This window comes from Pogoniulus pusillus, chromosome Z, assembly GCF_015220805.1.
Source record: "Pogoniulus pusillus isolate bPogPus1 chromosome Z, bPogPus1.pri, whole genome shotgun sequence".
Taxonomy (NCBI): domain Eukaryota; kingdom Metazoa; phylum Chordata; class Aves; order Piciformes; family Lybiidae; genus Pogoniulus; species Pogoniulus pusillus.
In genome coordinates this window covers 13,435,928-13,449,724 of record NC_087309.1, presented here as the reverse complement: position 1 = coordinate 13,449,724, position 13,797 = coordinate 13,435,928, and the positions used below count along the sequence as shown (strand labels likewise).

The 13,797-nt window shown below is 55.0% G+C and overlaps 1 protein-coding gene across 3 annotated transcripts; it reads left to right on the top strand.

Moving 5' to 3' along the window:
• Window positions 1–306: 306 nt before the first annotated feature.
• Window positions 307–12,937, top strand: DNAJB5 (DnaJ heat shock protein family (Hsp40) member B5). Of its 3 annotated transcripts, none has more exons than XM_064176558.1 (4): window positions 307–479; window positions 4,671–4,915; window positions 7,110–7,708; window positions 11,925–12,937. In XM_064176558.1, the coding sequence occupies exons 1-4, from the start codon at window positions 442–444 to the stop codon at window positions 12,156–12,158; spliced, it is 1,116 nt and encodes a 371-aa protein (XP_064032628.1). In that variant the 5' UTR covers window positions 307–441; the 3' UTR covers window positions 12,159–12,937. The 3 variants fall into 3 exon arrangements, with proteins under 3 accessions (XP_064032628.1, XP_064032627.1, XP_064032629.1); XM_064176557.1 differs by lacking the exon at window positions 307–479 and adding an exon at window positions 489–1,633; XM_064176559.1 differs by lacking the exon at window positions 307–479 and adding an exon at window positions 1,836–2,323.
• The last annotated feature ends 860 nt before the right edge of the window (window positions 12,938–13,797 follow it).

Genomic DNA, 13,797 nt, shown 5'->3' with positions numbered 1-13,797 from the left:
CACACCGTTATGAGCACCCTGGTGGGGCTGGAAAGAGGAGATCCTGTGTGAAGAGGCAGAAAGGGGGACTTGACCTTGTTCTAATGCAGGAGACAGGACCTTGTGAGCATGAACATGGGGGTCCCCTTCATGGGAGTCGCTGAGGAGGGTCTTGCCCCATCCCCACGCAGGCTGGTGGTGGGGGCGTGCAGCAGAGCAGCGAGGGGAGGGTTAACCCCATCCCCACGCAGGTGCCGGCACCCCGGTGGGGCTGTCGGTGGGGAGGGGGAGGCGGGCGGTGCGTGTGGGGGCCTGGGGAGGGGATGATTCATTGCGGGTAGTCATGACATTGCTGCCTGGTTGCTTGCGGCTGCCAGCCGGCACGGGCACGGGTGGCTCTGCCTGCTGCCCAACACTCCGAGATCCCAGCCGGCTCCCTGACTGAACCCGGGATCCGCTGCCATGCCGGCCATCCTGCTCTTCTGGAGCCGCGCGGAGAGGTACGCACCTGCACCGGCAGCGCTCACGGCGGCGCCCGCCCGGGCGCTGAGTGACCGGCGAGCCGTCGGACCCCCAGTCCTTGGGGATGCAGCGGGCTAGGGGGCTGTTACCTGCCTGGCATTTCTCGCCGAGGGCAGGATGCAAGATCTGCTCAGTGATGACCTGGTAGGGCTGCCTAGTTTGGTGTGGGGCATCCGGAGAGGGGATGCTTTCGGTGTAAGGGTGACGAGCGACCGGGGGACGCCGTGGCAACGAATTTCCTTGGGGTGCATGAAGGTGACTTCTCAGAAGTAGTTTTTGTGCCGCCGGGCTCGGAGGAGGCACCATTCTCAATCACTGTTTGGAACTGTGGTGGCTGGACCCCTTCTCTTGTCACCCACTTAGAGGGATAGAGAGACTTCTGTGCATCTGAGGGGGAAGCCAGGGAGGTGCAAACTGGTTAATGTGACTTTCTTCCAACACAGCCGCCCTACTTTTCTCCCTCCCCAGTTGGCCTGGCAGGTGCACCGCCCTGGGCATCAGCAAAATCGTTTCTGGGGACGCTGGGGTGCTGCTGGCTGCGCTCCACACACCTCGGCAGGGGCTGTGCACAGGGGGATGTGACGGTACCGGGGTGGCTGAGTGCCATGCGGCAGTGGCAGGGAGGGGGGTTCCAGAGCTGGTGGCAGAAGTGCCTTCTACCAACATCTTAGAGAGAAAGCATCAAGAAACCAATTATAAAAGGAAAATTACAGTTCAGCAAGCGGCTCCATTGAAGGGTCCCCTGCGCGTGTCTGGGAAGCGCACAAAGAACCGCAGCTCCCTGGCAGCTCCCGGGCAGCACTGCCTTGACATCCACTGTCTTGTTGGAGCTGTCCTGGAAGCAGGGGTCAGAGCCTACTGTAACCGTCAGGCTGGCAAGGAGCTACCTTTTCGGTGCTCCAGAGGAGCTGGAGCAGGAGGATGGCCACTGGAGCATCCCTTGGCGGCGGCAGCCGAGGCATCCCCGGCACGAGCCGGCACCTTTGTCTCCGCCATCCTCTCGCCACCCTCCGGTGCCTCCCGGCCGGGCACACACCAGCTGCCGGCGCCTGTGGACGGCCGCGATGTTTAAAATAAAACTGGAGCCTTTAAAAATGACAGCGTGGACTCTGAATGTGTTCGTAAAGTTTCGGTAAGTGGCCTGCCTCCTCTCAACCTCGTGTCCTCATCAAACCGTCAGTGCCCATCTCTGGCGTCCTGTGGTGACCTTTGTACCCTGAGACTGGGGGAAAACACAACAAAAAAGCTCCTCAGGGCTGTTGCCAGGGTGGGTTTGTTCCCTTAGATAACTGCCGAGCGGGGGCATTATGTCAAAGGATCGCTATTCAGCTGGCGCGCTAGCCCAGCAGTTGCATGGGCTGATGTCATGTGCACGACCGGAACAAAGATTCAGTCTTTTCTTTTTGTGGTTGCAAGAGACGGAGGGAGGCTGAGCTGGCTCGGTGTGGCCAGGGAAAGTTTGTGGGCTTCTTCAAGGCTGGGCGGTATTGACTTGTCTGACAGTGCCCAGATTGGGAGGGCAATACAGGACTGGCTTTGCTCGCCATAAACCCGCCCTGTGGCGCCTTCCCACAGCACCCCCTCCCAGCGCCGCCGCTCCCGAGGGGGTTAAATGGGAAGACAAGGAGAGGATGACTGAGCAGAAGCGGAGAGGAGTAATGGGAGAGAGGCAGCGGCAAGTCGCAGCTGATCCCCGGGAGGTAGGAGGGAAGGAGGGAGGCTCAGCGGGGACAGAGTCGTGTTTTACCGTCATCCCTGTGCATTGTGAGTGTCGCCTCCACAGCGTGCTGTAACCCACCGGGTCACCGCCCTCACTGGCAAGGTAAACTGCGGCGTGGCACGGGGATGCATTTCCTTACCGAAATCACCCCCTCCTGGGTCCTGGTGGGACAGAGGGACCCCTGGCTGGGAGAGCATCCCAGGCAGGCATTCCCACCTTGGGTCGACGACCCTTGGTGGGCAAGAATGTAGATCTTGTGGAGGGCGACCATGATTTGCCAGATGAGATCTGTTTCTGTGGGAATCGTAGAAACTGTGGAAAGCGTCGTGAGGTTTTGTCTGGGAGAGGGGGGTCACAGTGGAACTGTCAGACTGGGCTCTGTGGGGTCAGATCTGGGTACTGAGAGCAAAATCAAAGGTCTGTCACCTCTGTGTCTTAAGCCGGGGTGCAACGGGATTGTCTTGTTCTTGCTGTGGGAGGGTTGGCATTCAGATGGGCCAAATTCTAGTACAGGTCTTGGTGCTGGTTGCAGGATGCCTCTGCCCCACACTGAAGGCTGCCCTGGGAAGAGGGGAGGCATTGATTTTGGCAGGTTAGCTTTAGGTGCTCGAACCTGTTGCTTACCCTGGCGTCTGCAGCAGCCCTCTGGCCTCACAGGGAGGGCGGATGGGGGAGGCAGGCAGGGGGCAGAGCAGCCCCCAGTGCCTGCGTGGGCTGGGTGGTGGCGGCAGCTCTGCGCGCAGGAGCTGGTACAAAATGTGCTGGCATCCAGGAGCTACTGCAAGAGACACTGCTGGATGATCTTTACGCCCCCAGGGACCTTCTCCCACCTCTTCTGTGCCCCCACGTGGTGCTGCACGCGTCCGTGGGTGCCCCCATCTCCCCTCATGTCCTTCAGAGGTCTGTGCCTTCTCTACCTTAGCTCTCCTCCTTAGCTTACCTCCCCACCTCCAGCAAAGCGCTTGCTCTGTGACTGGGTCAAAAAAGGGTAGAAATTGGTGTTTTGGGTCAAGGTGGCTAAGCACGGGGCCTATTTCCAAGCACATGTAGCAGCTCTCCACTGTCTGAGGCATGACTCAAGGCAACTGTTGGGTGCTTGGGAGGGATGCTAGGGGCTCAGTGCAACATTGTGTGCGTGCACCCTGGTGGGGGGCAGACACCCTTATCGAGCTTTTGTGGTTCAAGGGACCCTCTAGGACCTCCTCTTGGAGCTTGTGGATAGAGTAAGGGTGGGAGAGACTATCTGGTGATTTGAATGACAGTGAAGGAGAGGGCCAAGGCTTACACCCCATGCAGAAATCTGTCTGCTGGTGAGGCACAATGGGCTGGGGCTGCCCAAGAGTGTTTGGGGCAAAGATGGGATGCAACCTGGACTGGAGCAGGGAGGAGAACGTTGGCAGGAGGGCTTTAGCAGAGTCTGCCCGGGCAGCTCCTGGAGAAGACTGGGACAGCAGCAAGCACTGAGCTGTGTGAGTGAGTTGAGTGGGACAGGCCAGTCTTGAGAGGTCAGGAGTTTGCTGTTGAATAACTGAAGGTTGAGGAGCAGTGTTCTCAGAGGAGCATGAGGCTTGCTCAGCCTCTGCCCAGGGGAGCTGCCTTCCCATCTCCTCTAGTAGCGTGACTGGGGAATAGATTACGGCCATCAAGTTTTCCATGGCTTCTAAGGCATGGCCCTGGCCTTGGCCCCGACACCAGTGAGCCTCGAGTTTCTTGGTTGCTGCAAGAGGCAGCTGAAGGCTCTCAGGGAGTGCAAGTCAGGCTAGAAAGCATTTTTCCCTTTTAAAATAATAATAATAAAAAAGCCCTCCCACCGTCACAAGATGCTTCTGTCTAACAGCTTCGTTCTCTCTTCGCTAAATACAAATTATGGCTCTGACAGCCGGAGGCACTTACCTCCAGCTGAATGCCAATTGCTTTCAGGAGCAAAATGTTGGAAGTTCCTTTAAGGTGAAGGTGGCAGCATGGGTCCCCGCCGCTGCTTTCAGCCTCCAAAGATGTGCTGTCACCACCCCAACTCGGGTCCAGGTCCCCAGCTGGGAGAGAAACACGGGGATGGACAGACACAGGCCAGCGGCTACATTTAGACATAGCTCAGCCCTCCTGGCTCAGCGGGTGGAAACACGGGACAGAGACGTGGTCCTGGCCTGACGTTAGCTGTGGCGTAGACCCTATAATAATGATCTGCCCTGCTCGGGTTCTTCCTCTCCCCATCAGCCTCAGAGATGAGTTTCCCTGTCCCCACCGTGGGGCATGAAGTGGTAAAACCGGAGCCAGGCAACATCCTGGCACCGGGACTCTGACCTCCAGTGGGAAGCGTGGACTTGTGGTGGCTGTGGTGCTGCTGGCCGGTGGGACGTAGGGAGCACCGGCTGCGCGATAAGTGCGTGCGGGTCCCATCCCCGGCTGCCCCGGTGCAGCATTCACCTCACAGAGCTGTCTTTGCTTTCAGGAATAAGTACTCGGCTCCCGGCAGCGTCGCCGTCATGGGGAAGGACTATTACAAGATTTTGGGCATCCAGACCGGTGCCAATGAGGATGAAATCAAGAAAGCCTATCGGAAAATGGCCCTGAAGTACCACCCTGACAAAAATAAAGATCCCAACGCTGAGGAGAAGTTCAAGGAGATTGCAGAGGCTTATGATGTTCTGAGTGACCCCAAGAAGCGAGCTGTTTACGACCAGTACGGAGAGGAAGGTAAGGGGATGAGCACTGCCCGCTTGAAGGCAGAGCTGTGGGGTCCAAATGAGTTTTTATAGACAAGGAAAGTTTTTCACGTGGAGGTGTTCCTGTGATTCATACCTGCCCCCAAACAGGGCTGGTAGCCGCAGAAATGGGGAGAGTAGAGGCTTTGTGGGTGCCAGATATCACCCCTCATTCCACTCCTTCCTGGGCTGCCCCACTTTTCCAGCCCCCAGTCCTGGGATGGCTGGTGTCTCCCTGCCCTCTGCTGCCTAGCAGCCAGCTAAGACAATGGAAGTGGAAGGAGCTCGCTCCCTGGAGTGAACTACTTCACATACCTGAAATAGTTCATTAACAACCTTCAACTGACCTAAATATCCTAGCAGAAAAGTTCTGCTTTTGTCCACATTCTCTCTGCCTGTGGGCACCGATCCCACTGTCCTCCCTGGTACGGGCTGACCTGCAGGATCCAAGGCTTTTCCCAATTTAAGTAATAGGTCCTTGTTTTGAAACCAAGTGACTGCTGTTGTCTGGTGGTTGGCACGCAGGAGGAGGAGGAGAGCCACTCCACCACAGGCGGCCTTATTAGTCGAAGATGGAAGAGCACAACCCCATTCGAGGAGAGCACTGAATAGCATCTGCATTAATCAGCTCAGGACTTGGGTGCTTAAAAGAGCAGGAGGTCTGGCAGGAACAGGCTCTGGATGAAAGAGGCAGCCCTTCTCTGAGAGCCAGTGGGCAGGTACATCCCCTATGAGCCACCAGGAGAATTAACCAGTGGTGGGTTAATTCTCTGCCTGTTAGTTCTGTCAGGGCTATGATGGATGCACCAGGCACAGTGAAATAAGAAGAGACTGTCTCAAGTGAGAAGCCAGCCTTTGCCCCAGAGGTAATGCCAAAATTGGACCCCACTTGGGCTGGCATCAGAATTGGACCCTGCTCAGGCTGGCGTCACAGGATTAAAGGTGAAACCTCCTGGCTGTACAGTCTGTTAAGAACAACCTCCTGGCTGCACAGTCTGTTAGGGACAGAGGCTCACAGGGAGGGGCATCTACCTTCTTACCTCACTGAGGCACAGCATGTTTTTAATTTCTCATCAAATGCCATTTTTCAGCTGGAGAGGATGCTGGACCATCTTATGTAGACCATGCTTTTCTCAAAAAGGTTGGACTAGATGATCCTTAAGGTCCCTTTCAACTTGGTATTCTATGGCTTTTGGAGCAAAATGTTTTGGTGATTGGCATTTTGAGGGGATTCTGGGTCCCATACACTGCAGCAGACAAGGTAAAGCAGAAGTTCCTTGGCCTACCCAGGAAATTAACTTAATCAGAAAATATCCCCAAACTTGCCCACTCTGGTTTCCCCCTGCCTCTTATTTTTCTGTGCTTGTCCCCCTCCTATCACTTGCTGCAGAAGCTGGCAGGAGGGACAGCCTGTCAGAAATAGCTCTTCACTGTCACTGGTGTGCCCTGAAAATAGTTCTTGAGCTTGGCTTGGCTTAACCCTTCCTAACCCTCCTGGTCAAAAATAGCTTTGCAGAGTGTGTTCGTCCCCCTTGGGGGCATTTGTCATGTGCCTTGACCTCATGGAACTTTGTAGGTGTTGCAGTGACATTAGTTTCAGCCTGGGACCTGGCAGGGTAGTTTCCCATGGGAATGGTTGCCAAAACACCAAAATGTTGAGCTTACCTGGCATTTTGTGCAGTCTGTATGCAAGAAGCTGTGTTCCAACCTGGTGGTCTGCTGACATCCACCTGCTCTGCCACACAGACTGACAGTTGCTTCTTGAGCTCAAAGCCTGTTCTTACCTGCAGGATGTGATACTGTTGGACTGTGGTCATCAGTGCAGCCCAATAGAGACTGAGCTGTTTGGGGAAAAGTGGATATGGGCTGGTCAGGAAATGTTTTACATGAAAAGGCCTTGAACTGGGTGGAGTGATCCAAAGAAGCACTTCAGAAGGGAGAATGAGGAGAAAACCTGAACTTGCTGAGTGTAGGAGCAGTGCTGTATGTTGTGGGTGGAGGTGGTGCCTTTCTGGCCCATGTTGTTTGCAGATGGCTGAGCTGGAGAAGGTGGCCTGCACCCCCAGGAGCTACTAGAAGGGCTCCCTGAAGCTAGCAAAGACCACAATCCCATCTGGAAAAGTGTGGTCCCAGCGTGATATCTGCCAGCAAGAAGTGTTCATCTTTCCTCTTCCCTTCTCTTCCAGGTCTCAAAACCGGAGGTGGCTCTTCAGGCGGCTCAGGGAACACTTTCCACTACACTTTCCATGGAGACCCCCATGCGACGTTTGCATCCTTCTTCGGAGGTTCCAACCCTTTTGACGTCTTCTTCTCTACCAGCCGCTCCCGCATGTTCAATGGCTTCGACCAGGATGATGCAGATACCAACGATGATGATGACCCTTTCAGTGCCTTCAGCCGGTTCGGCTTCAGTGGCATTAACGGGATTCACCGGAGGCACCAGGAGTCCCTGCACACGCGGAGGAAGATTCAAGACCCACCCATCATCCATGAGCTCAAAGTGTCCCTAGAAGAGATCTACCATGGCTCCACCAAGAGGATGAAGATCACGCGCAGAAGGCTCAATGCTGATGGCCGGACCACGCGGACTGAGGACAAGATACTCAACATTGTCATCAAACGAGGTTGGAAGGAGGGAACCAAAATCACATTCCCTAAAGAAGGGGATGCCACTCCAGACAACATCCCTGCTGACATCATCTTCATCCTCAAGGACAAGCCTCACTCGCATTTCAAGAGGGATGGGACAAATGTGATCTACACAGCAAACATCAGTCTTAAAGAGGTGAGTATGGGTGGGAAATGTCACGGGGTGGAAGGTGGTGCTGCATCGCAGCACACTGGACCAAGATAGGAGCCAGTGCTCTGGCACTGATGAGGAAGGACCAGGTGGGTTGTGAAAGGTGTGAGCAAAGCCCTCTTCAGAGAGGGCTGCAAAGGCCAACTCCTGCTTGGTTTGGAGGTAGTCAACCTCCATGCCAGGTGTAGGGTATGGGTGCTGTGATCCCTGCTTTACTCCTTGAGCCAATACAGGTTATATTTACCCATTTTTTCCTTTCCCCCTGTATCCTGTCCTTCTGTTTTAGCACAGGGCATTCACAAGTGGAATAGAGCCCAGATTCTCCATACCAGTAGCATCGTGTGCCTCCCACCACGGGCAGAGAGCAGGGGCAGGTGGAAAAAGGAGGCACTTTGCCCACCCTGAGCAATGCTTTAGCTGTTTTCCTGGGTTCTGGCTTTCCTAGAAAGAGGTTCTTTGTCTAGGAATAAAGAACCAAATAAATATCCAAGCAGTGAGCAAAACCCAGCACAGGGCATGCCAGTCCTGGAGGTCACAGCAGAGCTGGGTGCATTTGATCCAGCCAGCTGGGAAAAGGTGGGAGAGGAAGAGGAGCTCACCCCGGTGCAAGATGTGCTGCTGGCTGCTGCTGCTGTGTAGCTGTCTTTTAATAAATCCCAGCTGCATTTAACATTGATGTTTTTGGCAGCTGCCATTTGCTGCTCCTTTCAAACTGTATAGGCTGCCTGTCTTCTTAATGAGCCCATTTTCTCTTCTTTTTTTTTTTTTCCTGAAGACAGATTTATGTTCCCAAATGCATTTAATAGAAATGAGCTCAATGGGCCAGACCTGAGGCATGGAAACGTGAGCTCGTTAGTGTGCCAGCGAGTCGGGAGAGCTTTGTGGCGGCTCTGCATCTCAGATTGGGCTGCGAGTGGCTGCGCTGGGGGGAAAGGGGCAGCCACATGGGGCAGGCAGAGCTGTGTGATTCTGAAGCAAACTCAAATCGACCTGCAAGCTTAGGAATTGGATTTCCAGGGCAGTGTGAAGTGCAGAGGTTGCTGGCTTGCTCCCCTGGCCACTCCAGAAATACTTGGGAGAGACTGCTGTATTTTTGGACCTGTGCCTGCCATACCTCACATGTTTCCTTCTGTGTGTTTCCCTATCAGTAAAATTAACCCCAGGCTGGCTGTGCTGATGTCTAGACCATGTTAGCCCAGGTTCATGCACTGCTCAGACACTCAGCTGGCATTGTCCTTTGCGCAGCAAGTGGAAAAGCCTGCTCCAACACCTGGTGCCATGACAGCAGAAGGGCTGGTGCTGGGCACCTGAGGTCTCTGTGAGCAAGACAGGTGTGCTGGCATTTTCTTTGCACCATGCAGTTACAAAACAGAAAACTGCTGGGCTGGGCAAATTCCCCATCTCTGAGCTGGAATTTCTGGTCTCTGTTCTCCATGGCAAACCCAACATGCTGGGCATCCTTGGGAACTGCCGGCCTGGCTGCCATCCCCACCTTGCTACCTTCCAGTGCAAGTGATACTCTGCTGCTTTTGTCTTTCATTGAAAGAAGTACCTTAAGTGCTCTAGAGTATGAGCAGATGCCAGGAGGTCCCCAGGTCCACAGGCCACCACCTCAGTATGTGATGAAGTACAACCTTTTCATCATGTGAGCCTAAAGCCATAGCCCTGGATGTTCTCCTTGCACCCTGGTAAATCTGCCTGTTTTAGCCTGAACTTTCATCTCTGCCAGTGCCATGAGAACAGCAGAAGGTCAGTGCTAACAGGCTCACTTTGGCCATGCTGGAGACCCCTCACCAGCACCCTACTGCCATGCAGAGCAAGCCACCTGGTGCTTGCACAGGAGAGCCTCTTCTTTCTCCATCCCACAGACCCCATCAGAAGGCTGTCGAGGGAGGTGATGCTCTTCTAACTCATGTCCCAGCCCCACTGGGTGCCATATCGCCCCCAGTCTGGGGTGGCATGGGTTAGCTGCCACCAGGCTGCTGCGGAAGCCAGAGGTGTTCAAGGGCTTCCCAAGGGAATTGTGGGCTGTGGTGAAGTGTCCCTTCCTAAAATTGCAGGCATATATCATAGTGGGAGGCTGAGAGAGGGAAGTTTGACACTGATGCTCAGCATCTGCCTCTTCTGGCAGGCAGATCTTCAGGCAAGTGCTGCAGGCAGGGCCTTGCACCTGCCTGGCTGCCTATCTAAGCACCTGCCCTCAGCAGCCTCCTGCTTTGCATTCTTTACCTGGCATCACCTTGCTCAGGGCATCCACGCATCAGCACCCAGCCGAGATGCGACTGGTGGCACTGTCCCTGCTGGTGGCTTCGCTGCAAGCGGAGGAGGACCTAACGCTGACCTAGATAAAGCTCTGCTCTCACAGCACAATGCTCAGCTATCAAACCCCAGGGTGATTTCATGCCTAGGGATAAACCAAGCCTCTTTCTAGGAAGTGGGGCAGCTCCCACGGTTACTGGTGTTACTTCGGCAACTGGTTTTCCAAATGCTGGCGAGGCTGAGCAGGAAGCATGAAAAACAGGGACATACGGCGGAGCAAGCGCCTTGGATTCCGGCGTCTTGGCTCTAGATAGGAGGCATTCAGAGACATTCCCGTCTGCCTTCGCTGTTACCACTCTCTCCTGCTTGCATCCCTCTGCTTGCCCTGTCCATGAGCTCCTGTAGGGGGGTTCTTATTCTCCTTCCCATTTTGTGACTGTAGGTGCCCTTTTCTTGGCATACATGGACCGATGCAGCCTTCCGCAGTCCATAATGTGAGCAGTAGTGAGCAGGAAGGCTCTGGAATCCTTGATGAGCATGGGGCAGAGATGAATTGGTAGGGGGACATCATCCCTCGATTTCCCTCTAGCCAGCTGGAGATCCAGCCAAGCACCCACTGCTTGCACAGAGCTGGCAATAGGCATCCTCCTATATGCAGAAAAGCTCATCCCTGAAGGGCATCCTTCTCAGGAGGAGACACTGTACAGATGAGCTGTGCAAGCACATGGCTCTCTCCTTCTTGTTCTTCAGTCACCAAAGTCCCCCACTTGGCTCTGGCACAGATCCCTCCATGCTCACCCTGGTGCAAAGCCCTGGCTTAACCACAGAAGCTGCAGCCTTGAGCCAGTGGCCAGCATGGAAAGCTATTTTTCTCCTGATGCCTGTTACACCTCTGCCACCAATGACTTTTCCTGGGGAAGGGAATGCAGAACATCCCTCTCATCTATTGAGAAACAGCAATTGCCTCCTCCTTCCCGCCCCGGGCAAGATGTTTTGAGAAGGATAAGACACCCAGGACCTGACTTGGAGGGTGGCAGCTCACCAGCTTCCAACCTGGAAGCCGAAGGCTGTACCCTGTTAGACCTCCCTCTTCCAGAAGCATCGCTCCGCAGTTCTCTCTCTCAGCTCTTGCAGAAAGCCTGGAGACGCTCCTGCCCACGTGTACGCCAGAGCTGTCTGAGTTATTTAAGGACACAAGGATTTTCTTGCTGCATTCCCACGTCACGTGGCTGGCTAATGCAGGCTGGTTTGCGGCTGCCGCGGCACCCACCACCCTGGCTGCTGCTTGGGACTGGGCTACAATGGGATGGCACCCACAAAGCTGGTTCTTGGCTTTGCAATGGGGGCTGGTGGCAGGGACCGGACCCTCCAGTACTTCAGATTCTAGAGAAGCTCAGTGCTGTGCCGCAGTCTTTTGGGGCTGTTGTTGGTGGGGGACAGGACGCAGCCTGTGCTATAGATAACCCCCAGTGCCGCGCAGAGCTGCCGGGCTCTAGAGGATGACAGCTGATGAACCGTGGAGGCATCCAGTGATCTCAGCTGGATTTTCGGCTGCCTGAGGCTGGGAAGGGGCTAAATTTAGCCTGTCTTGTTGCTGCGAGTAGCCGAGTGCTTGCCGATGGTGCCTTCTGGAGAGCCCAGGAGGTGGGGAGGGGTCCTTTAGCCCATGAGGTTTGGGCAGCCCTCTCCCGGGATCTCCTTGCTGGTGCACTCCTCCCCTGCGCGTCTGCTGCAGCCTAGTTGACAGTGGCTAGACTGGACTGGCGCTAGTAGGAGATTCAGGCTTGCACTGGTGAGGATCAAGCAACGCTCTTGGGCACCATCCAGAGGGAGCTGGGTGATTTAACTCAGGGAGCAGCTGGTGGGGCGGACAAGGTGTGGCTCTTGGCATGGCTTGGGGTGTCAGACCCGTCTGTCAGTGTGTCCCATCTTCTCTCACCAGGCCTTGTGCGGCTGCACCGTGAACATTCCCACCATCGATGGGCGGGTGATCCCGCTTCCCTGCAGCGACATCATCAAGCCAGGAACAGTGAAGAGACTTCGTGGGGAGGGGCTGCCCTTCCCCAAGGCTCCCTTCCAGCGAGGAGACTTGATTGTGGAGTTCAAAATCCGCTTCCCTGACAGGATCGCTCCTCAGACAAGACTGATTCTCAAGCAGCACCTCCCTTGTTCCTAGAGCCTGGGGATACTCCTTCAAGCAGCAATACTCCAAACGCACGTGCCACAGCACCTCGCCCGCCTGGAGCAGAGGTGCCACAGCACTTTCAAATGCAAAAAACCCCAACATTCACACCACTTCCCTTCTCCAAAAGAAACACCCAACCCACATTCTGGCCATCCCACCCCCACCGTTCATCCCTCCCCACATCCATCTCTCTTGGCCGGTTTTCTACTCCAGCAGCAGAGAGGCTTCTGCCCATCACAGCTCTCTTGGCTGCCAAACTTGTGGTTTTTTTTCCCCCGGAGGTCCAGCTTTTCCACTTCACACACGGTGAGCAGCGCAGGTCCTTTGCCCAGCGAGGTGCATCACAGTGTGAGGGGTTTTTTTAACATCACCTGCTTCTCAGGCCACTTCTGCCGTGAGAGGCTGGGCTTGCAGGGGTCTGGCAGTGTAAATAGGACTCTGCAGAATCTGGCACCCCCAGTGATGATTTTTCTCTTCCCCACTTTGATACTTGCTGCTGTCTGGGGTGCCGGCTGTACCACGGTGCCGATCGCTCCTGCCCGTGGTTCGCCCCCTTGTAGCTGGACTGTTTCTCACCCGGGACCACGGTACCGAGTCCGACCGTGGTCCGCTCTCCTGTGCCAAGCCTACAACCGAGCCTCAGCTGTGCCAAGAGACAGAGCACGTGGGGACGGTCCCATCCAGATTCCTGCCTCTGCCTGGGGCTGTCCCCGGTGCCTGTGGGCAGCGCCTGCCTGCACCCGCTGCCCACAAGGATTGGGGGGGGGGGGGGGGGGAGGGGAAGCCCGGGGTGGAGCTTTCTTGTTCAGATGTGTTGAGTTTGCATTGCTGCTTTCTTTTTCGATACATATATATAGAGCTCGTTAGATAAACTCTGTGAGGGTTTTTTTCTCTGCCCGTTTTGGGATCCCTGGCGCGTTGCACCTTGACTTTTTTATTGGGGATGGTTCAGTCACATGAACATCAAACCCTCGTGATAGGGGGTGTGTGTAGCACAAGTCTGGGTGCAAGCGCAGACCAAACGTGAGTAGAGCTGTGGGTTTCACTAGCATTTGAGGTCAACCTTAGGGATTTAATAAGAAGAAAGGGGTATGTGTGTGTGTGTGTGCGTGTGTGTATATATTTTTCTACAGGGACAATTAATTCAGGAGGTATTTCTGGGCATCAGGGTGGAGCTGGAAGGCACCTGAGGCAATCTTACTTGGTGGCTTCGTTTTCAGATGCTGTATTTTTTTAAAAACCTTCAGAATTTCCATCAGAAGAATTTTTATATTTCTGAACTTTCTCAGCCCACCCTGCCTCGTGAGAGTTCTTTTTCCCTCAGAAAGGCTCCTACGGAGCAGGAGGTGCGTTTGACCTGGCTTTGTACAGCTCTTCCACCACGGCACCACTAAGAGAAACCTCTGCCAAAATATCCCCCCACACACCGCTCCAGGAGCCCTTTTGTTTGTTCAGAGAAGTCACTGACTCGACTAGGTGGGATCCTTCGGGGCAGGGTGTTAAGCGCGGGGTGCCTGTAGGGGCTGGGTGAAGAGCTATACGGTGTTACCGTGCAGAGTGAGGAGGAGGAGGAGGAGGCAGGCGCTGCTTAATTGCCCGGTTTGGCCAGCGAGGGGGCACCACCAGTTCC

Bases quoted from the DNA above. Each gene is read 5' to 3' on its own strand.
- DNAJB5 (XM_064176557.1), top strand. From the start codon at position 1,566: ATGTTTAAAATAAAACTGGAGCCTTTAAAAATGACAGCGTGGACTCTG. The intron at 4,916-7,109 runs GTAAGGGGATGA...CTTCTCTTCCAG, and splicing joins CGACCAGTACGGAGAGGAAG to GTCTCAAAACCGGAGGTGGC. The intron at 7,709-11,924 runs GTGAGTATGGGT...TTCTCTCACCAG, and splicing joins CAAACATCAGTCTTAAAGAG to GCCTTGTGCGGCTGCACCGT.